The 20,067-nt window shown below is 38.0% G+C and overlaps 1 protein-coding gene across 3 annotated transcripts in view; it reads left to right on the top strand.

The window, feature by feature from the left end:
* Positions 1–619: 619 nt before the first annotated feature.
* The window catches only part of swt1 (SWT1 RNA endoribonuclease homolog), a 53,215-nt gene continuing 33,767 nt past the window's right edge, over positions 620–20,067 (top strand). For 2 of the 3 annotated variants that reach the window (XM_061975784.2, XM_061975781.2), the window contains exons 1-14: positions 620–657; positions 1,956–2,088; positions 3,352–3,416; positions 3,507–4,455; positions 4,526–4,667; positions 7,931–8,032; positions 8,220–8,411; positions 11,073–11,166; positions 12,187–12,428; positions 14,305–14,447; positions 14,594–14,732; positions 18,322–18,461; positions 18,542–18,675; positions 19,303–19,449. In XM_061975784.2, the coding sequence (XP_061831768.2) occupies positions 2,041–2,088; positions 3,352–3,416; positions 3,507–4,455; positions 4,526–4,667; positions 7,931–8,032; positions 8,220–8,411; positions 11,073–11,166; positions 12,187–12,428; positions 14,305–14,447; positions 14,594–14,732; positions 18,322–18,461; positions 18,542–18,675; positions 19,303–19,449 (2,537 nt within the window). In that variant the 5' untranslated portion in view covers positions 620–657; positions 1,956–2,040. The remainder of the gene's footprint in view (positions 658–1,955; positions 2,089–3,351; positions 3,417–3,506; positions 4,456–4,525; positions 4,668–7,930; positions 8,033–8,219; positions 8,412–11,072; positions 11,167–12,186; positions 12,429–14,304; positions 14,448–14,593; positions 14,733–18,321; positions 18,462–18,541; positions 18,676–19,302; positions 19,450–20,067) is intronic. The other variant, XM_061975783.2, reaches the window with a different exon arrangement.

The following is a 20,067-nucleotide window of genomic DNA, read 5'->3' as shown; positions in this document are numbered from 1 at the left end:
CATTGTATCCCATTGGGTTGAGTTTTTCCTTGCCCTGATGCGGGATCTGAGCCGAGGATGTCGTAGTGGCTTGTACAGCCCTTTGAGACACTCGTGATTTGGGGCTGTATAAATAAACTTTGATTGATTGATTACTGACAACAACTCGTTATATGATTGGCTATCGCAACTGTCTATCAACTGTATGTGCCCATTCGCTTACAGTACACGGGAGCCCGCATTGTTGATTCTGAAGGCCTCTGGCAGATTTGGTACAGCATGGCAACATAAACCAGCTGAATTCTGATTGGATACAAACTAAAACTAAAAACAACAGCACTGGAAGGAGCATAATATGACATGAAGAGAATATAAATCATTTTAGATATTTAGGGAAAGTAAATAAAAAAAATATTGTATCTTTAATTACGATCATGATTTCTGGTTATGTTAGGCCAGCAGAGAAGGCCTTGCTGGCCCTGAAGCCACATCACTGGTACATTTAATTTCTATAGCAGGGACATTGGAAAGCAGGTTAATCAGCGATTACTCATTGGGATTTGATGCCGTTTTACCTGCGCTTCTCCCCTATGACCTCTAGGATGCAGTAATGTGACGCTCAAAGAGACGAAACCACTTCAAACCGGCCACCGTAGAAGAAGATGAGCAGCTGATTTGGTAAGTCAAAACAGTATCGAGCAAAATCATTTATCGAAATGTATTCTTTACCAAACTACATATTATTGTGTATTCATCGGGGCTAAACTACAATATTGTTTTACATTCATGTATAGCATAACCTTGCTAGGTTTGCCGTGGCGTTGTCTTAAGTTTAACTCACGGTGAGGTTTACTTACTGTATGCAGGCATTTATAAATAAAACTAATACAGGTCAAAGTCTAATTTATGTTTGTATTAGTAGTTAAATGTACACTCCATTTGGAACTCAATTTGCCGTCGTAAAAAACGTAATCTTGAATTCTACAGTGAAGATAGTTATTCTACATTAAAATCAGCCACTGTATAGCAAATGGCTATTATTGTTAGCATGTGTCATGTATTACTGGGTACCCCGAACGGGACAAGCGGTAGAAAATGGATGGAGGGGTACCCAAGGGTCATTAAAAAACATTAATAGCCTTTAAATTAATTTCACGAAAATTAAGGCTTTAAATGGCATTAAAAGGATTAAAGACGATGTCCAGAGGCACTCAAAGGGGAAAAACTGCACTTCAAGATGTTTGTTGTTGATGTTATGTTTGTTTACTTATTTAGGATAACTAAGTTATTCACTTTCCAACTACAATGAACACAATACTGCAACAATGAAAATGGTTATTGCGTTTGAAATAGTTACTTGCATGGCTATTAATATACTGTTATGATTACATTAGTGCTCAATTTGGTCACAATAATGTAATATTTTCAACTATTCAACATTATGTTTGTCAAATGCTTAGAATTTTGTGCATGCAGACAATGGCATGATTTGTGGGGGTCCCCACATCTGCGATCCCCTCCATCGATCCATCCATTTCTACCGCTTGTCCCTTTTGGGGTTGCGGGGGGTCGCTGGAGCCTATCTCAGCAGCATTCGGGCGGAAGGTGGGGTACACCCTGGACAAGTCGCCATCTCATTGCAGGGCCAACACAGATAGACAGACAACATTCACACTCACATTCACACACTAGGGCCAATTTAGTGTTGCCAATCAGGCGATCCCTTCCAAGGTTTCTCATTGTAGCCCATTGGGCTGAGTTTTTTCTTGCCCTGATGTGGGATCTGAGCCGAGGATGTCGTTGTGCCCTTTGAGACACTCGGGATTTAGGGCTATATAAATAAACTTTGATTGACTGATTGATGCTTTTGACTAAATATAATAATGATATGTAGTTGGGCATAGGCATGATATTTGTTTTAAGTTGCATTAAAAAGGCAATAAAAAACATTACATTTGATTTGCTGATACCTGCAGAAACCCTGTGATACCACACTGTTCAGTTTCGGGATTCTTTTGACTGACCTGGTACTCTCGGATCTGGAAATAAGCTGCAGGAAAAATGTCTGAAAGAAAAAGGAAGCACAAGAAGTCATCCAGAGAGGAGGAGGTAAAACATGCATTTAATATTTTTTGTAAATGTTATTAGTCTGCTGTTAATACAATTAGCTTGATATAATTGTTAGGATTTTAGTCCTTGCTTATATCATAACCATATTTCAGTACTATTGTTATGAATAGAAAGACATTGAGTGTCTATAAGGTAAACATATGTAACCACAAATTGTTTTATACTTGCACCTACATACACATTGAAGTGAACAACCCACACATATTTTATAAATACACAAACATAAAACTGGATCTTATTTGGCGAAATTGGATGATAAATTAGGTTCAACTTACTTGTGTTTAAAAGTTACACATGTTTATCTACTGCTGAGGGTGTTTAAAAAAAAAACAATCTAAAAATGGCTCATCTTGTAAAATTAACGTTCATGATTCTTTAATTTTGATACCAGCACTTTAAAATAAGGTTTGATAATGTCTCCTCGAAGCTATTCAGGTAAAAGATTTGGGTTAGAATGGGTTTTGCACCTCAATATGACATCACCATATAACTTGCATAATCTGCGATGATGCATCGTGTATATTTTCTGTAATAACAGCTACTGGTAAATATATTATACATATGTTTAAAAACAAATTTGTGTTATTAGTAATTAGTATGAATTATTAATGAATATCTATCTATTTATATAATATCGTGTTGCTTTATTTTTCGATTGTTGCTGCTTATTGTACAATTTAACAATGGCTGCACTTTGTTGAACATTTTTCAAGTTTCTAAAAACTTCTCCAATCATTTTAGAGACTTTTTATTTATCAACAATGATGAGCAACAAATCTAGCATCTTTTTTTGGTGACTGTACTTGTGTTTAGAAACTCTTTACTTATGTCACTCAATGTACATGACAAACAGCAAGAGCTACAGCGAGCTTCTACTGTCACAAAACACTTACTGACGTCAGACTTGCTCTGCGATGACACTCCAGCTGCACTTTCTCTCCTTGAAAGAGCACCACTGTTATTAATATTTGCACATTGGGTGTTTTGTAGATCGCTGTATATCACAGATATATTAAAATACATCCACATTGCAGACATGCTGCCCCCGCTCCAGACAATCGCGTGCGTTTTTGCCTACGTTATCACAACATCCTGTTTCGGCAGTGCTGTTTCATTGAGTGAAATCACTCATCTTTATTTTCTGTTGCCGAATTTTCAGTGTGTCACTAGTTTATAGTGCTTAAATAAAAAGCTATATACAGACTCTCTGAAAGTAATTGTTTTATTTTTTTTAAATTTTAGACATCCAAAGAACACTGTAGGAGTGACAGATCCAAAAGGAAACACAAGAGAAACAGGCACTCCAGGTTTGTTATACTGTATTCTACTTTTAATCGCAAATATGTTCCAGTATTTGTATGAAAACAATATTGACTGTTTTCTCCTTCCACTTAAAGCCGTTCTACAGAAGAAAAAGAACATGCTGTTACCGAAACCCCGCAAATCAAAACGGCTGTCCACAAGCTGTCTGCAAGAATTAAAACAGATAAGAGACACATCTCTAAGACAGGTGTGGCTGAATCAAAGACAAAAAGTTCCTCTGCAACAATCCACAGCAATTGTTCCCATAAAAAAGAGCCTAATATTTCAAAGAAAGATAATGATGCAGTCAGGAGTGAAATAAAAGAAAGTAGACCCTCAAGATTCCAGAGAATTAGTGATTTAGACAAAGATGATCGGAGAAAAGAAAAAAGGAACTCAAAGCGCAGTTCAGAGGAAAAATCTTGCCACACGAGCCTGCCTACATTGAAAAAAAAGCATAGCAGTCCCACTTTTGTTTCGCAGGAGAAAAAGAGACAATGCCTGGAATTGCTGAAGAGTAAATGTCAAGATATGAACATGTCTAACACTAGAAATGACAGCAACGCAAAAGAGGCCAAGAAACCAAGCCTGGACTTTAAAAGAAACAAGAAAACAAAACTGGTCAAAGAGGAATTGCTGCTTAAGGAAAATGAGAGCTTAGATAAAAATGTAAAAACATCGCTTGACTTGACCAGTCAACCGTCTTCTATTCCAGCCAACACTAAAGTGTCCTTTAAAATTGCTAAGCCATCTCATGATCGGCCAACAGTAACAAAAGTACATTCCACTTTTAAGATACCAAAAAAGGTTCAACAAGTGCCCGTGGATACCAACACAGGTGAGAGGTCTGACGCTACGTCTACAAGCATAACTGACACATGTCAGACCGAGCACTCTTTCTCAGAGACATCAGCAAGCAACCTGAAACCTCACTGTGGGGATGTTCCTCCAAGCTTTACATTTGAAAGGAAAGACACAAGTCCATCTTTTTCAAGTGTCGCCCCAAGCAATAGCAATGCCATCCCTGAGCAGCAGAGTGACCAGGTGAGATACAACATGAATTTGTTTTTTAATCAAACTAAAGCGGGTTCATTGTATTTGCATGTTGAAATAGTTTGGACTCCAGATGCAAGTGGCGGAGGAGCTTCACCTTGCCCGTTCTGAGAGGAGATTGGAGGTGGATGTAATGCAGAGCTACGGAGAGCTCACCTGTATGGACATTGACCCGCCAGAGGAGAGCACTACCTATACATTATGTGAGTTGTATGGTTTTTGTGGGGCCTCTCACTATATTTCAATTAAATGTCATAAAACAACACACAATTGTATTTACAACTTTGCATTTGCATTCGTCACGTGACTTCTTACCGGAAATGAAAAATAGTGGTGGTCAACTAGGCCAAGATGGCTACTGTGCAGCAAGCAACGCGCAAAATCTGAGTACGCAAGAGATGTAGATCTTACTGCAAAAAGCAGATACGAGCAAAAAAATGCAATGGAATTGATCCCTGTACTTAATAATAAAAAAAATGTGTCGAGTAATACCAAGGATTATCCGTCGATGGGATCCCAGACACATCAAACTATCTTGTGCTCCAGATGCCATTCTACACGAAAAAACTAATGAAAACTTGGAAAAGCATGGAGGCCTACAACTTTTTTGTGTGTGTCTGGGTCAATGAAATTGGTATCAAGATTTTCCCGGATAAATCATGCATTGTTTTTGTTCGGGTAAAGTTGCATTTCCTGATTTAACTTCACATTTGCAGTCATGTTTGTTGACTTGTTGCATGCGCCGTCATGAGTACGCATTTTTTTCCACGTCCTAATCAAAATATATCCATAAATCTTAACGTTGTGTATGTGCTGAAAGCTTCATTATGATTGCTGCCTTTGGTAAAAGTTTTAACTCTTTTAGGTCTTGCTAACATTTGCTTTCTTTTATTTAGTCTCGCTGCGTTGGTGCTGCGCAAAACTTTTAGCAAAAATGCGTTTTAAGAACTCTGAAATAAGATTAAAAAAATATATATATCAAGATGATACTTTAATAGGAAATACTAAACGTTAAAAAATGTATCAAACAAACCTTTAACAAAGTGATCACTGCAAACTTGTGCGTTCTTTGACTCCGCTCCCTTGGCCAGTTATCTCGTCGTCTTTGGCAAAATCTTGCATTCATTTTCCGTCTTTCTTGATTACCGTACCTCTCAAGGAACTATGAAGAAACTTTGATCCTTTTTGCGATTTGAGCGGTTCTTACAGCCAAACACAATGCAAGCATAGGGCATTTTTCTTTGAGAAAGACTAAATGGCGACATTGAGAACAGACGCTGGCTTGACCACCACACATATTTAATGAGCCGGACGTGAGCCGTATGTGACGTCATGTAAATCCAAGAAAATTAATGGGATATGATAGAGGTTTCAGTTAAAAAATATTGCTGGTATTTTAGTGCCAACATGGTTGGTTTCCAGATTCCTAAACATACCCTGAGGTGTTTGTAACATTTTTTAACTCTCATGTATTTAAATTAATTAACCACAATGTCGGAAATAGGTCTGCAAACTATAACCACAATAATAAATTAATATTAAATGTAATTCATGTAATACCTGTCTGTCAAAACGGCACATCATTGCTCTTCCACTGATATATTTTCCTCACCTAGATAGATTAAACTTTCAAAGTTTGGTTTCATTTTAATTGACCTTATTATATGAGCTCAGTTTATTTTGTTGACCAGTATTTATAGTACTGTATACATCTAAAATACTGTACATTATCAGTGTATCTCATACATTCATTTATTTTTGACAGCCTGCCACAACTAGATTTGGCTTGTATGATTGATGAAAGATTTACCTGTTGTTCTTACTCATAAACCATTCCAACTACCGTACTGGAGATTATATTGTAACTCTATTCCTTAACACATAGGGATTAGTGTTCCTAAATTAGTGACATAAGCGAATATTCAGACCCCTCTCGATCATTTTTTTCCGAAAAAGTGACTATCAACAAAAACCTTTGTATTAGGGTTACTGGACATTTACTCTAACATGAAAGCACATATAGTATCGTTCTTCTCAACAAGAACGTTTTTGTTTTGCTTTTTATGTTTTTTTAGCTCATTTTTGTCCATGAAAATAACATGCTGATGTGTCATTGCCAATTATGCAAATTCGAAAAAAAACCTGCACCCTATGGCACATATAGATTGCAGTGCTTTGGCAAACGCTGGTTATTACACAATTGAAAGATAACTAGTGGACGATATTGTGGGTGGCAAAGATTAATTTCTAGATTTGTTTTGTTTTGTAAAATTACAGGGTCTTTAAAAGACATGTTTTTTTTATGCATCCTCTTGGTTCATTAAGTGTATCTAAGGAAGTGTTAAAGTGACTCAAACATTTAATGGAAAATAATCTTAAGGACAACTCCTAATACAGCAAACAAGGATTTTAAACAATATGACATTTGCATTTTTATGCAGTACATTGCCTGTATTCCGTCATGTGACTTCCTCCCGCAAGTGGAAAGCAGTGGTGGTCAACCAAGCCAAGATGGCTGTTGTGCAGCAAGCAGCGCGCAAAACTCTGAGTATGCAATAGGCCTCGATCTTCCTGCTAAAACAGATACGAGCAAAAAATCTAACTATGCAATATAATAGATCCCTATACTTTTTAAAAAAAAGATTTGTCGGTCAGTGATACCAAGAATTATCCGTCTGTGGAGTTCCCAAACATGTCAAACTATCTTGTGCTCTTGTGTATTGCTTGGGTAAGTTTGCATTTCATGATTCAACTTTGTGTCTATGTAGTGCGGCGACGAGCACTCAACAGCTGACACCCAGGACTGCAAATCCATTTAACAAACTCAACAATTACTGAATCATCACTGATTTTTGTCCTGTTGTCATATGTACTCTGATAAATTTGTGTACAAAATAAATAAGGATGGAGACGTAGAAGTACCTTTCCTGACAAAGTATCATTGACCATAACATTCTGGTTTCTGTTTGTTAAAAAATAATATACAAACAATATCAGGAAAAAACTTAAATGGGAAATAGTAAACAAATAAAGTACATTAAAAATATTTCAAACAAACCTTTAACGAGGTGGTCACTGCAAGCCTGTGCATTCTTCGACTGCTCCCTAAGTTGGACTGTATCGCGTGCCACTTTTCTCGTCGTCATTCGTAAAATCTTGCACTCTCCACCCTTCTTGATTACTTCTTGAGGAACTCTGAAGAAGTGTGTACCCTTTTTTCGATTAGAAAGGTTTGTACAGCCGAAAACAATGCAAGCATAGCTGCATTTTTCTTCGAGAAAGGCTAAATGGCGCCTAGTAACCATTGAGAACAGACACTGGCTTGACCACCACGCATATTTAATGAGCCGGTCATGACATCATGTAAATTCAAGCGATACACTGATGTTTAGCTCCACCCCTTTGCACTTTTGATTTAATAGTTGGGGGCAATTCATTGTCATCTCAAACATATGTATTTCTACAGGCAAACAACCTGCTCAAGAAGATGTAATCCTTGTGCTGGACACCAACATTCTCCTCAGTCACTTGGATTATGTGAAAAAGATGAAATATCACGGCTTTGGAGGTAATGAATTTACCTAATACACTTGTGTTTTAGTACACATTTATTTATTTTGCTTGCAAACAAAGACTCTATAACTGTTGTGGAAGTGCTAATCAAAATATAACCTCCAAGTCCTTAGAGCTACAGTACACTTTGAGTTTTGCATGTTATCTTACATATCTTTTTTTCATATTTTATGTGTTTGTAGCTTTGGGTTTACCAATTGTCCTGATTCCCTGGGTGGTTCTTCAGGAGCTGGATTCTCTAAAAAAGGGGAAAGGTCTCACAGGATCGGTCGCTCATTTGGCCTGTCCCGCCATTTCCTACATTTACAACTCTCTGAAAAGCAAAGAGAAATACCTTTGGGGCCAGTCAATGCAGCAGGCTGCTGAAAGTAACAGTGAGTGTGCAGTTATTCATATCCTTGATAGGGTGGGGCTCTAATTTTACTGTTGGAGATGTATGAAGATAATATACCTAATTATTACTTTTTTTTTTTCAAGAAACATTGTTGGACCTGTTAACGGGCCTACTATTATTTATTGTACTTGGCTGTACTTCAATGTATGGCCAATTGGTGGCAGTAGCACTATGCTGATTGTTCATAATCCATTACTATAACATGAATTATGTCAGTTAGCAAGACATGCATAAAAGAAGAAGAAATGGGAGCAAGTGGTAAAAATAATGAAATACATTGACATTTTTGGCTGACACTTTATTTAGAACTGCTTTTAAACTCAAACACGCTTTTGTCAGCTGATCACACTTTAAAGACCACAAACTTTAAAATACAACATGTTTGCAAAAACAACTTGTTCTGTTTGTCTTTTTAAAAATAGGATAACCACACTTGGATTATGTAAGTGGAAAGCAGTTCTCTTTGGCATGTAGTGAAGTATCAGGCGAAGAAGAACAAGACGGTGGGACTGTTTATACCAACAAGCGCACAATTAAAGATATAGAAGCTATAATAAGTCCATCCATCCATTTTCTACAGCTTGTCCCTTTCAGGGGTCGCGGGGGTGCTGGAGCCTATCTCAGCTGCACACGGGCAGTAGGCGGGGTACACCCTGGATAAGCCGCCGCCTCATCGCAGGGCCAACACAGATAGACAGACAACATTCACACTCACATTGACACTCTAGGGCCAATTTTAGTGTTGCCAATAAGTCATTATTTTTAAAGTATATGATAAAATAAAAACATACCTTTTATAATTAGTACCAGAATGTTCTCAAAGAAGACCCTTTATATATGTGACATGATACCAGCACATACCGGCCGGTGGAGATACTTTATAAGGTGGACAGAAACCCATAAACAGACATATTTTGACACCAAAACATCTTTGTATATGCAATGATATTAATACAAAGTAAGAATAAAGTGTGTTTTGTTAGTCAGTAGACAACAATAATAAGATCACATGAAGTACTGTAACTCTGCCTCATCCTCTGTACCTCTGTACATCAAATCAAATCAAATCAACTTTATTTATAAAGCACATTTAAAATGTACCACAGGGGTAGCCAAAGTGCTGTACATCCACGTAAGCAACATCGTTATTCATACTTTATTCTGTAATGTAAGGATTGACCGTCTCTATACAACAGTTTAGACAATGTTATCAAACCAGCAATTAAAAATAATTCACTCTGTAGTTTACAATAACCACAAGAACCAATGCAGATGTCATTTAAACACATTAAATAATTACTAACAACACCAAATATCGGTGGGAAATTGTAGTTATCCGTTAGATTCTAAAGCTTGATAGCTATTAGATCTATTTTGTAGCATTGTCTTCCTTTACTCATATTACCATGTAGCTTAACAAGCTCAATCACCCCCTAGTGTTCGAGAGGCACACACCGTATGGCCAACAGTCGCATTAGAGATAGAACATGAGAACTGGGACTTCTCATGTACTGTGGGTGTGAAAATCGGAGAAATCAGACTCATTTAGTGCATGGAAACGTACTGATTGTCATGACTTTCTGATGGAAAAAGCAAACAATCGTTGTCTTTACATGGTAGAATTATTAAGCTCCATAAGCAAAGCCTCTCAAATATACCCCATCGCGGCCGAAGTTGGATACAGTAAATTTCATCATCAATTTTGAATTTTCGACTGTGTGGTATGATTGGGTTTTCAAACAGAACAATAGTACGGTTTACCTGGCGAAGGACTACTTCCAGGTGAATAGCATCTATCTTTTGCACCACCCTGCATGTGCCCCTAATACAACTCCAATTGAGAACATGAATGTCAAGGGAAGTTTACAAAAATAGACATTAGTTCTAGACAGTGGATGCACTTTGTAAAAGACATACTGTATTTAACTGTTGGAGGAATGTTCCCCTACTGCCTTCCTGAAACACTTGCCTGCATCATGACTAGAACACGTTTTTAAGTGATCAAGAATGGTGGAACTACAAGTCCCTTTATACACATTGTGTTTCTGTTTAATAGTTTTAAGGTTTTGATCAGCTGATGAGCTTCTGATACCAGCAAAATTGTTTTTAATAAATGTTCACCATATAATCCCTCTTTCGCCATCCTAGTCACTGTTGTTCTGCCCTTGGGCAAGACACTTCACCCACATTGCTTTCAGTACCAGACACACTGATGTAAATATAGCTTAAAATATAGATTCAGTCATAGGTTTCTCAATATATAGTGCTTTGAGTCTCTAGAAAAAAATCGCTATATATATATATATATAAATCACTTCACTTATGTTCATTTTCTGTATCTTACTCCTATTTCTTCTTTTTAAAGCTTTATTTCAAGCCTTCTTAATATCCAACAGAACACATTTAGCAATTTTTCAAATGGTTTTAAGATTTGGATCAGAAGTGTATATGAGAGCATAGTGACTTCTGAAGTAAAATCTGTATCTTTATTTTGTTCTCTTACTCCAACCGTCATCAGACTATTGAATTTAGAACACTTGTGCCGTGTTGCAAATTTTCAAATGCTTTATCACATGCCTGCGATTTGATCAAATATCTCGCTTCTTGTCTCCTGTCAATTTGTTTGCGTCACTGTCTTCAGACAGTCTGATGGCTGAGAATAATGATGACAAAGTGCTGCAGTGCTGCCTCCAGTACCAGAGTCTGTACCCAGGCAGTGCTCTCATCCTGTGCACGTGAGTTTCCCCTCCCCCAAGTGCTACTGCTGCTTCTGCAGCCTGTGTCCTCTGCAGATAGTACGCACACATGTGACTGTGAGTGGCTTCAGGCAGATTGTTCCAGTTTGGCATGAGAGAAAGGCCAGACAGAGTCAATGGGACAGAATAGAGCTTGGAATCCTGTGCCTCGGCATGTTTTCGTCATATTAGCATATGGATGGCCTTTTATTTTATTATATACATTATTTATTGTGATTTCTCCTTTTCTTTGATTGATTATTTTAGCAAGAAATTCAATCGGACTGACGTGGCTTAATTGTCAAGGTTTTCATTAAACCCTGAAATCGTAATGACCTTTGTTTTAAACAAATAGTTCACAGTTTCAAATCATGCATTTTTTAATTTTTTTTTTAACCACTTTTCTTCCGCTTTTCCTGTTTAGCTTCATGGGTTAGTGTGGAAAGAGTTCACCCTGGCCAAACTGAGCCGACAGGACAGAGACATGTCCCCTACAGTACACTACTACTACATTATATTCAACCTCCATTTCCATTTGTTGGCATTACAGATAACATTAAGAAGCTAAAGTGAAAAACACTTTCTGTGTTTATCTTTTAGATCAGGAGTGTCTAAACCTTTTCCACAGAGAGCTTCCATCCATCCATTTTCTACCGCTTATTCCCTTTGGGGTCGCGGGGGGCGCTGGAGCCTATCTCAGCTACAATCGGGCGGAAGGCGGGGTACACCCTGGACAAGTCGCCACCTCATCGCAGGGCCAACACAGAGAGCTTCATTTAGACAAATTGAACAATGCTAGACTGCTTTGACACATTCTGTGCATTAAAGATGCTAAAACCAATCCAATGTAGCCCAACATATGCAAAGTTATATTCGGTTGAAGTGAGAATTGTAAAACCTCCTGCAAATTATGGGGGTTCCACTATACTGAAAACCTTTATTGAAAGTTATCACTATCCACATCCTTAATTTTCTATTAACATGCACACCCTTTTCCATCCCTTTACTTTTCTGTTGTAGAAATGATAAAAATCTATGCAGTAAAGCTGTCCTCAGTGGCGTCAAGGCCCTGAGTAAGATTGACCTGGAGGCAGAGGTTGGGAAAGCAAGGCAAGACCATAACCACCAACAAAGCATTCTACTCCAGGGGCTTCCTCAAAATGACCTCCCAATGACCTCAACCATGCCAAGAAGGAGTTTTACACCACCTCTTCCTTGTACTCATGACAGAGCAAGTCTTTCTTCAAGTCTTAGGGAGAAAGGTAAGAAAGTATTTCTTATAAAGAACAGGAATTAAGATAAGATAGTCTTCTTAGTCTATACTTTTTCAACTTCATAACAAATCTTGTCTATTAATGAAATGTACTGGGGAATTTTTTGCCCCACAGTTTTCTTTACAGCCATTGCCACAATTTCATGCATTTGCTCTATATTACCCAAAGTCACTTGGGGTAATAAGTTTGACATATTTTGGTAAAGCTTAAAACAAAGTCCCTTTTCTGTTCCAGCAAGAATGTTACCCTGTTGCATAAAGCAAGGTCCATAAAAACATGCTTATCCATAAAGGATGAGTTTGGTCTGGGAGAACGCAATAACCTAGCCTGTTAAACACCTTTATGATTAAATAAATTTAACTAAAAACTAAAAAGTGATTGTCCGTCCATTATCAATGATCTCTGACTGCATAAACATTCTTCTAGATGAATGGACAAAGTTTCCCCCAGACAAGCTCCATGTGTTCTTCTAATTGTATGTCCTTTAAGTTATTTTACAACAGATGTGACAAATTCATAAATAAAAGTGGATCGCATATGGACAACTAATACAGATACAGAGCAAACATCTCAACATCGATGACATTAATTGAAATAACAGACAAAATTACCAATGCAGTAGATGGTAAAAAGTGTTCTACTGCAGTGTTCATGGACTTAACAAAAGCATTTGCCCCAATTAATAATAAGATCTAACAAATAGAACGGTATGCAATTCAATCAATGAATTAATCAAAGTGTACTTATATAGCCCTTAATCACAAATGTCTCAAAGGGCTGCACAAGCCACAACAACATCCTCGGCTCAGATCCCACATCAGGGCAAGAAAAAACTAAACCCAATGGGAACAACGAGAAACCTTGGAAGGGACCCCCCCGCCCCGTGGGTGATGCCAAGTGGATGCGGTTAATAATGTGAGAGTCCAGTCCATAGTGGGGCCAGCAGGGGATCCTCTAGCATGTAGACACGTCGGGGCGCAGAGACGTCACCAACTGATGCAAAGAGGAGTGGTCCATCCTGGGTCCCGACTTTGAACAGCTCCGTGGAGGCTGATCTGTGGTCACCGGATAACCTCTCCCCGCAGGAGAGGGGGGCAGAGCAGAAAAGAGAGACATAAGATCAACTGGTCTAAAAAGGGGTCTATTCAAAGGCTAGCGTATACAAATGAGTTTTAAGTGAGGTAGCATCTCTAGCTGTTACCGATAGGGCATTCCATACAGTTAACAGTTAAAATGATGCACAAAGCAAACAATAACCTGCTACCCAAAAATGTTAAACAATTATTCTTACCTATGAGGAGAAATGCTGCATAAGGGAAGATTTTTTGAATGCATGTACAACACTTAAATTATTTAGTTTATTAGTATGTGAAGTTAAATTATGGAATAGATTAGGCAAAGAAGTCAAACAATTAACTAATATGAATCGTGATAATCATCTTGAACCTGACTGAAAAAATAGATAATCTTATTCTTTCCATTATGTGAATCACAACTTATAAAAAATTATTCGTTCATGAGAACGTCATTGATTATTTATTTATTTAATGTGTTTGTGTTACAATTTGAGCACAGGAAGTGAACAAACAAGTGTTTTAGAAATGGCTATGAAACTTCTTTTTACTCCTTTTTGAAATTGGAAATATGTGCTGTACCATGTAACTGTATGCATGTTCAAAATGAATTAAAACCATAACCACAGTTTTAATAGCCGGTTATCTTAAAACTTTAATGTATACTGTGTATGTTCAATTATTTCTATCCTGTTTAGTATACTACGTGCATATACAGTAAGCATAGCTTCTGTCCTTGTGATTGTCTGCAAGTCTTGTTCCTCCACTCATGTAGATGCATATAATTACAGAGAGCAAAAAGCAGAGTGCAGAAGAAGAAGAAGATGAGAAAATAAACAGATGTGTTTCTGAGCTTCAAGACTGCCTGCAGGAGGTGCTGTCCAATGTGCTTGAGAAGGAGATGAAAGCTGCTTATGATGATATGTGGCAAGAGGTAAGATAGTGATGTATTTTTATTCCTCCCCACACCCCAATTGAAATATGCTCGGTATCTTGAAATATTAGAATCGAAACACACATTTGTGCTTGTTATTTTGTTCAACACAAATGTTTAATTAATGGTTTCTTTCCTTTCAATAGATTGTCTACCTGAAGCCTCCCTGGACTTTTCTAGATGTCCTCCATTGTTTTAAAAAGCACTGGAGGGCAGTGTTTGGCTTCATTGTCCCACGGCCAATGTTGCAAACAGTTTTAAATCTCATTGACTTCTTCAAACGAGGTATGGACGTCTCATTTGGCTCTTAAATGTATTGGTATTTGAAATATATAATTATTCATGTGGTGGCTGGGAGCATATTAGCGTTCAAAAATGTTATACATCCTTAACTTTTCCAACAAATAAAAAAATCATACCTAATTTGAATAATATATATTCAGTTTGTACCCCGCCTTCTGCCCGAATGCAGCTGAGATAGGCTCCAGCATCCCCCGCTACCCTGAAAGGGACAAGCGGTAGAAAATGGATGAATGGGATGGCAATACAACATTTCATTCATAAGAACATTTTATCGTTATAATATGCTGTATAAACAAATATAAATTGTATTGAATTCATTTTCTGAACACTACTCTGGCGTTGGTCCCATCTGCAATATTCACAAAATAGAGGAGATGACGCGTTCGATTGCTCACACACATCCGACTGCCTTCTGATTGAACAGGAGGAAAATGTCTGAGTCATCCCCTGCTAAAAGCCTCTCTGCTGAGGAATGACGTTTTCTGCCCTGCACTGCGCCAGATCTCCCCGGAACTACAGATAGAATTAGGTCACCTGCTAAAACAGGACACTCCAATATGTGTCAGTATACTGCTGAGTCGCCCTCTGCACCACTTCTTGTTCTGGCTCTCAATCCCTTTACTATATCTAATTAAATTACCCTTAGTCACGAGGCATGAAGTGCCTCAGCCTCGCTTGCCTCTCTCACAGTGCATCGTGTGGGAATATGTGCCAGACAACAAGCACAATGGAGTGAATAACTGCAGATACTTCCGGTCAGGAACAAGTGACAAGAAGCATGCCCAAACATCACACCAATGCAGTAAGAAACGACTGATCGATCACTATGATTACCATCATCTTGTGCAGGTGCGACGGAAGTGTTCGCAAAGTTGAGCTCACGATGACCAAGCAAGGTTCAAGCAAGACGTTTATTCATTAGGCCTGTGTCGATCACCCTGCTTCTAAAATTAGAAAAAAACAAAGGATATTATTTTGTACTCTAAAGTAACTTAGGTGGTACAGATGTGTTTTTATATGGCATCTCCACATGCCAGGCAGGGAGTGTTCTGCCCTCTATTTTCTATAGTGCATTTTGTTTAGGCCTTTATTTTGACATTAGTAGAGTGCACTTTTGTGTACATACACACTTTTATTTTGACATGCGACATTAAAATAAACAGACAGCCATGTTACAATTCTGACATTGAAGACCCTGGTGGCCAAATTGGAAATCAGTTCTTCAGTCACATCTCTGCTGTAAGCTGCATTTTTCAACTTCTTGTAAGCTCTGTGTGCTTTGCGCCTTTGAAAGCATTGATTCTATTTGTTTACAAAGTTATTAAGACATACCGTGCAAACTCGATTTACGAACTTAATTGGTTCGTGAACATGGTTCGTAAATAGAAAGGTTTGTACAGTGAAGCAGAGTTTCCCTTAAGAAACAATGTGAATATGAATAATGGTTCCAATCTTGACAAAAACCTGTATTTTAGTGAAGGTTTGTACACTTGGAACACAATATTACCGGTAAGTGATATACAGTACTGTATATGAAAACAACATAACAATCTATGTAATTGCTTGGATTTAAAATGACGTCACGTCCGGCTCATTGAATACGAGTGGTGGTCAAGCCAGTGTATGTTCTCAAAGGGTACTAGGCACCATTTAGCCTTTCTCGAAGAAAATTGCCCAATGTTTGCGTTTTTTTCGACCGTACGAACCGTTTAAATCGTGAAAAGGATAAAAGTTTCTTGAGAGTTCCTCTACAAGTAATCAAGAAGGGCGGAAGAGTGCAAGTTTTTATGAAAGACGACGAGAAAAGCATGCAGCTCACATTTTAGTCCAAGGGAGCAGAGCTGAAGAATGCACACGTTTGAGTGATCACTCCGTTAAAGGTTTGTTTTATATATTTTTAATGTTTAGTGTTTCCCTATTTAAGTATTATCTTAATATTTTTTTTATTTCTTAAAACACATGTTTGCTCTGTTCGGTAAAGCACCAACTCGGTGAGTCTAAATAAAATAAATCAAAATCTGAAAGAGTTAAGCTTTTACCATAGGCAGCAACCATAAATAAAGAATGAATGAATGAAGAAATGTTGACATCTGTAGTTATATTTTGATAAATATGGGAAAAACACGCATACTCGTAAACGGCGCGTGCAACAGCAAGGGCAGGCAACAAACATGGCTGTAGACATGAAGTTAAATAATGAAATGCAACATTACGATGCATGATTTAGCCGGGAGAATCTTGATACTAATGTCTTTGACCCAGCCACACACAAAGAAGTTGTAGACATCCATGCTTTTCCAACTTTTTATCTGTTTTGTCATGTAGAATGGCGTCTAGAGCACACAATAGTTCGATATGTTTGGGAACATATCGAACATTTCTCACTCTAAAAATATTTTATTTGATAAAGTATAGCGATCTATTCCATTGCATAGTTGGATTTTTTGCTTGTGTCTGCTCTTTGCAGGAAGATATAGAAAGATATAGGCCCCCTTGTGTACTCCGATTGTGCATGTGCTGCTTGCTGTACAACAGCCATCTTTGCTTGGTTGACCATAACCTGTTTTCACTTCCGGAAAGAAATCACTTGTCGGAATACAAGCAATAAAAAAGTGAAAATAACAACATCAAGCTGCTGTATGCTCTGCTCTGCCAAGAGGCGCTCACACATAAGTCACTATGGTGCCCTCTCACAAACAAATTCACAAAAATCCTTAACTTCAACAACCATATTGCTACAATAAATAACATTTTAAAGAAGTAAAATACACACACATTAGCAATGACAGAGAACTGACGAGAGGAGCAAACAGAGGAAGGTGGGAAAAACGGGGAGGGAGAGAGGAGAGCCGTACACATCTGTGTGTTTATGCTTTTGAAGAGCAAGAGGCCGCTCTGGAAAGACAGTAGAGATATTGTCTTCTCCTCTGCTGTGATATAATTTTATCTGACATCTTTTCCAAGAAAAGACCGGCTTCATCACAATTTAAACTTATGCTTGTGAGTGCCAAGAATATATATATTCCTTGCAAATAGTCTTTTTTTTTTTTAAACCACCACAGCAGTTCCCTACTTGCCATGCTGGTCTATTGAGTTTTTGGGACTCCTATTGAGTTAGCAAAATGGACAAAACTTGTCCAAAAGGCGGAAAAACAAAGAAAAGGCACATATGATATGTGAGTTCTCCAACACAGCAAGTGAAGTGTAATGCTCTGCCTCCTGACAAAGTTTCGCCTTGCTTTCATGCCTTAAGGCACCTAGCGTTCATCCACAGAGACATTGTTCGCACACAGAGGCATATTTTGCCTGATTTAAAAGTTTGTATCTCGAAAAGTTTGCATATAGAGGGATTTGTAAATCGAGGTTACGCTGTATTATGTCAACAAGAGTGTATCCCGTCTGTTTTCCTTCTTTTCCACAATGCTAATAACTGGAAAATCATCTATTTGTTTTTAATGCTACATGTAGGACTACAGACCAAATAGTTTTTAGCCCATTTAAGCACACACAATGGCTTGATTGCCTCCATGTGGATGATCTGATTTCAGATATTCTGTATGTATTTCCTCAGGACAATCAAGGGACCGCAGTTCAACACTGAGAACACTTCAAGAAGCTAAGGAGTTTGTAAAGGAATTTGGGGAAAGTTCAAGCCTTGTTCCCATGGCCCTTACTGCAATGGACAATATTCTCAATAAGCTGAAACATAAGGTCTGCTTTAGGCATGAAATTATTCTCCTTGTTGATAACCAAGAAACAAGCGCTTATAATTCACCTTTTCTTTTGTCTAGGCTGAATCAGTTGTCAGCAGTGATGTTGTCATGAATGAGGATGAAGAAGCCAAACAACTCCCTACCTCTCATGTCATTCACCATGAAGTCTGGGCCATGTTTGAGAACATCTGGTGTAACGTTTGTCAAATAAGGTGAGCATAGTAAGCAGTTTTACTTTTTTATGCGCAGGCTCCATTGTGCAAAAAATACAATCAAAAGTAAGCATTGTACTAAATTTCATATAGATATATTTGTTTGCCTGGAGCTTTCAGTGTACCGGTATATGTAAATAACAATTTTGACTTTTTACTGTGTTTGCATTTTTTTAAATAAAATACAATGTTTTAAACCTTTAAAATTGTATTACCAGATAACTGTGTGTCTTAAATGTGTAATTTCAAACCAAGTTTCAGGCCATTTACATTTAGCATAGCAAAACCAATTGGATGTGATTAGATCTGTTTAATCTCATTTATTAGGTTGGGGTTTATTAGGTAACATTTTAGTGTAACAAAAGCATTTCAATTACATCCAAATCCAGCCTTCTAGAACAAAATGGAAATACATGTGTCCCAGTGTTGAAGCCTTAGCAGAGGTATGCACTCGTGTAATCTTTGTTCACCTGTATTTTGCTACATAGCATACAGTACACGATGGTGTCCTGCTGTGTTCTTCACATAAAGACTGCAAAAGCCCCTCATACACTTACAAAAACAAAACAAAACAAGTCAAATGAGGTATTCTGACACGGCAGGTCATTTTGTCTGTCATTATTGCAGCTTGGAAGTGTTCAAAGCTTTGGCCTTTGACCCTCACACCAGACAGAGTTCTTTGCCAGTCGGAGGTCCTCCACCCCCACAGGATGCTGTGGCTTATCTGAGCCAAATGTCCTCTATGGTCTCACAGCTGCTGCAAGGCTTCATCAGGTAGTTTGGTCTCAGTCCACTCATCTCACTGCTCCCAGCTCCAGCTCACTAATTAACATTCTACCTCTCTTTAAAGTCTTGCATGGAAATCTGAATGACAAAGTCTGAGAAACATACCATAATTGGATTCCATTGCATTGACACAGAAAACCAAAAAGAAAAAAATGTTGTGCTATACAGTGAGCCATTGTTCTCTCTGAATCAAGTTGTCATTGTCAGTCCTTGTCAGTTTTCAAACAGTAACATGGGATTAAGATTTTCTCATGCCTTCACAGGTGTTTTCTTGTTTTCCCCGCAGTCCTTGGCCTGTGCTTAAACCACTCCCTCTCCCTTGTCGTTGCAATACGTCTCTTAGGCGTGGGATTTTAGATATGTTCTAATCACCGCAACCTTCTAACTGCGTCTTATCACCTTTCCCACAATGCCACAGACCACAATATTCACTCCAGCGCTGTTTTACGTCTGAGAGCCAGCATCTTTTGCAGTAGACATTTGTGTTTTTTACGCAAATGTGTAATTCTGACAAAAAAGACCCAAAATGTCCACTGCAGAAGACACTGGTTCTCAGGAGAATATGAGGAATCACATTTTTAAAACTTGTCTCACCACACAGGATTT

Source organism: Nerophis lumbriciformis, linkage group LG14 (assembly GCF_033978685.3).
Source record: "Nerophis lumbriciformis linkage group LG14, RoL_Nlum_v2.1, whole genome shotgun sequence".
NCBI lineage: Eukaryota > Metazoa > Chordata > Actinopteri > Syngnathiformes > Syngnathidae > Nerophis > Nerophis lumbriciformis.
This window is presented reverse-complemented; position numbering and strand designations above follow the sequence as displayed.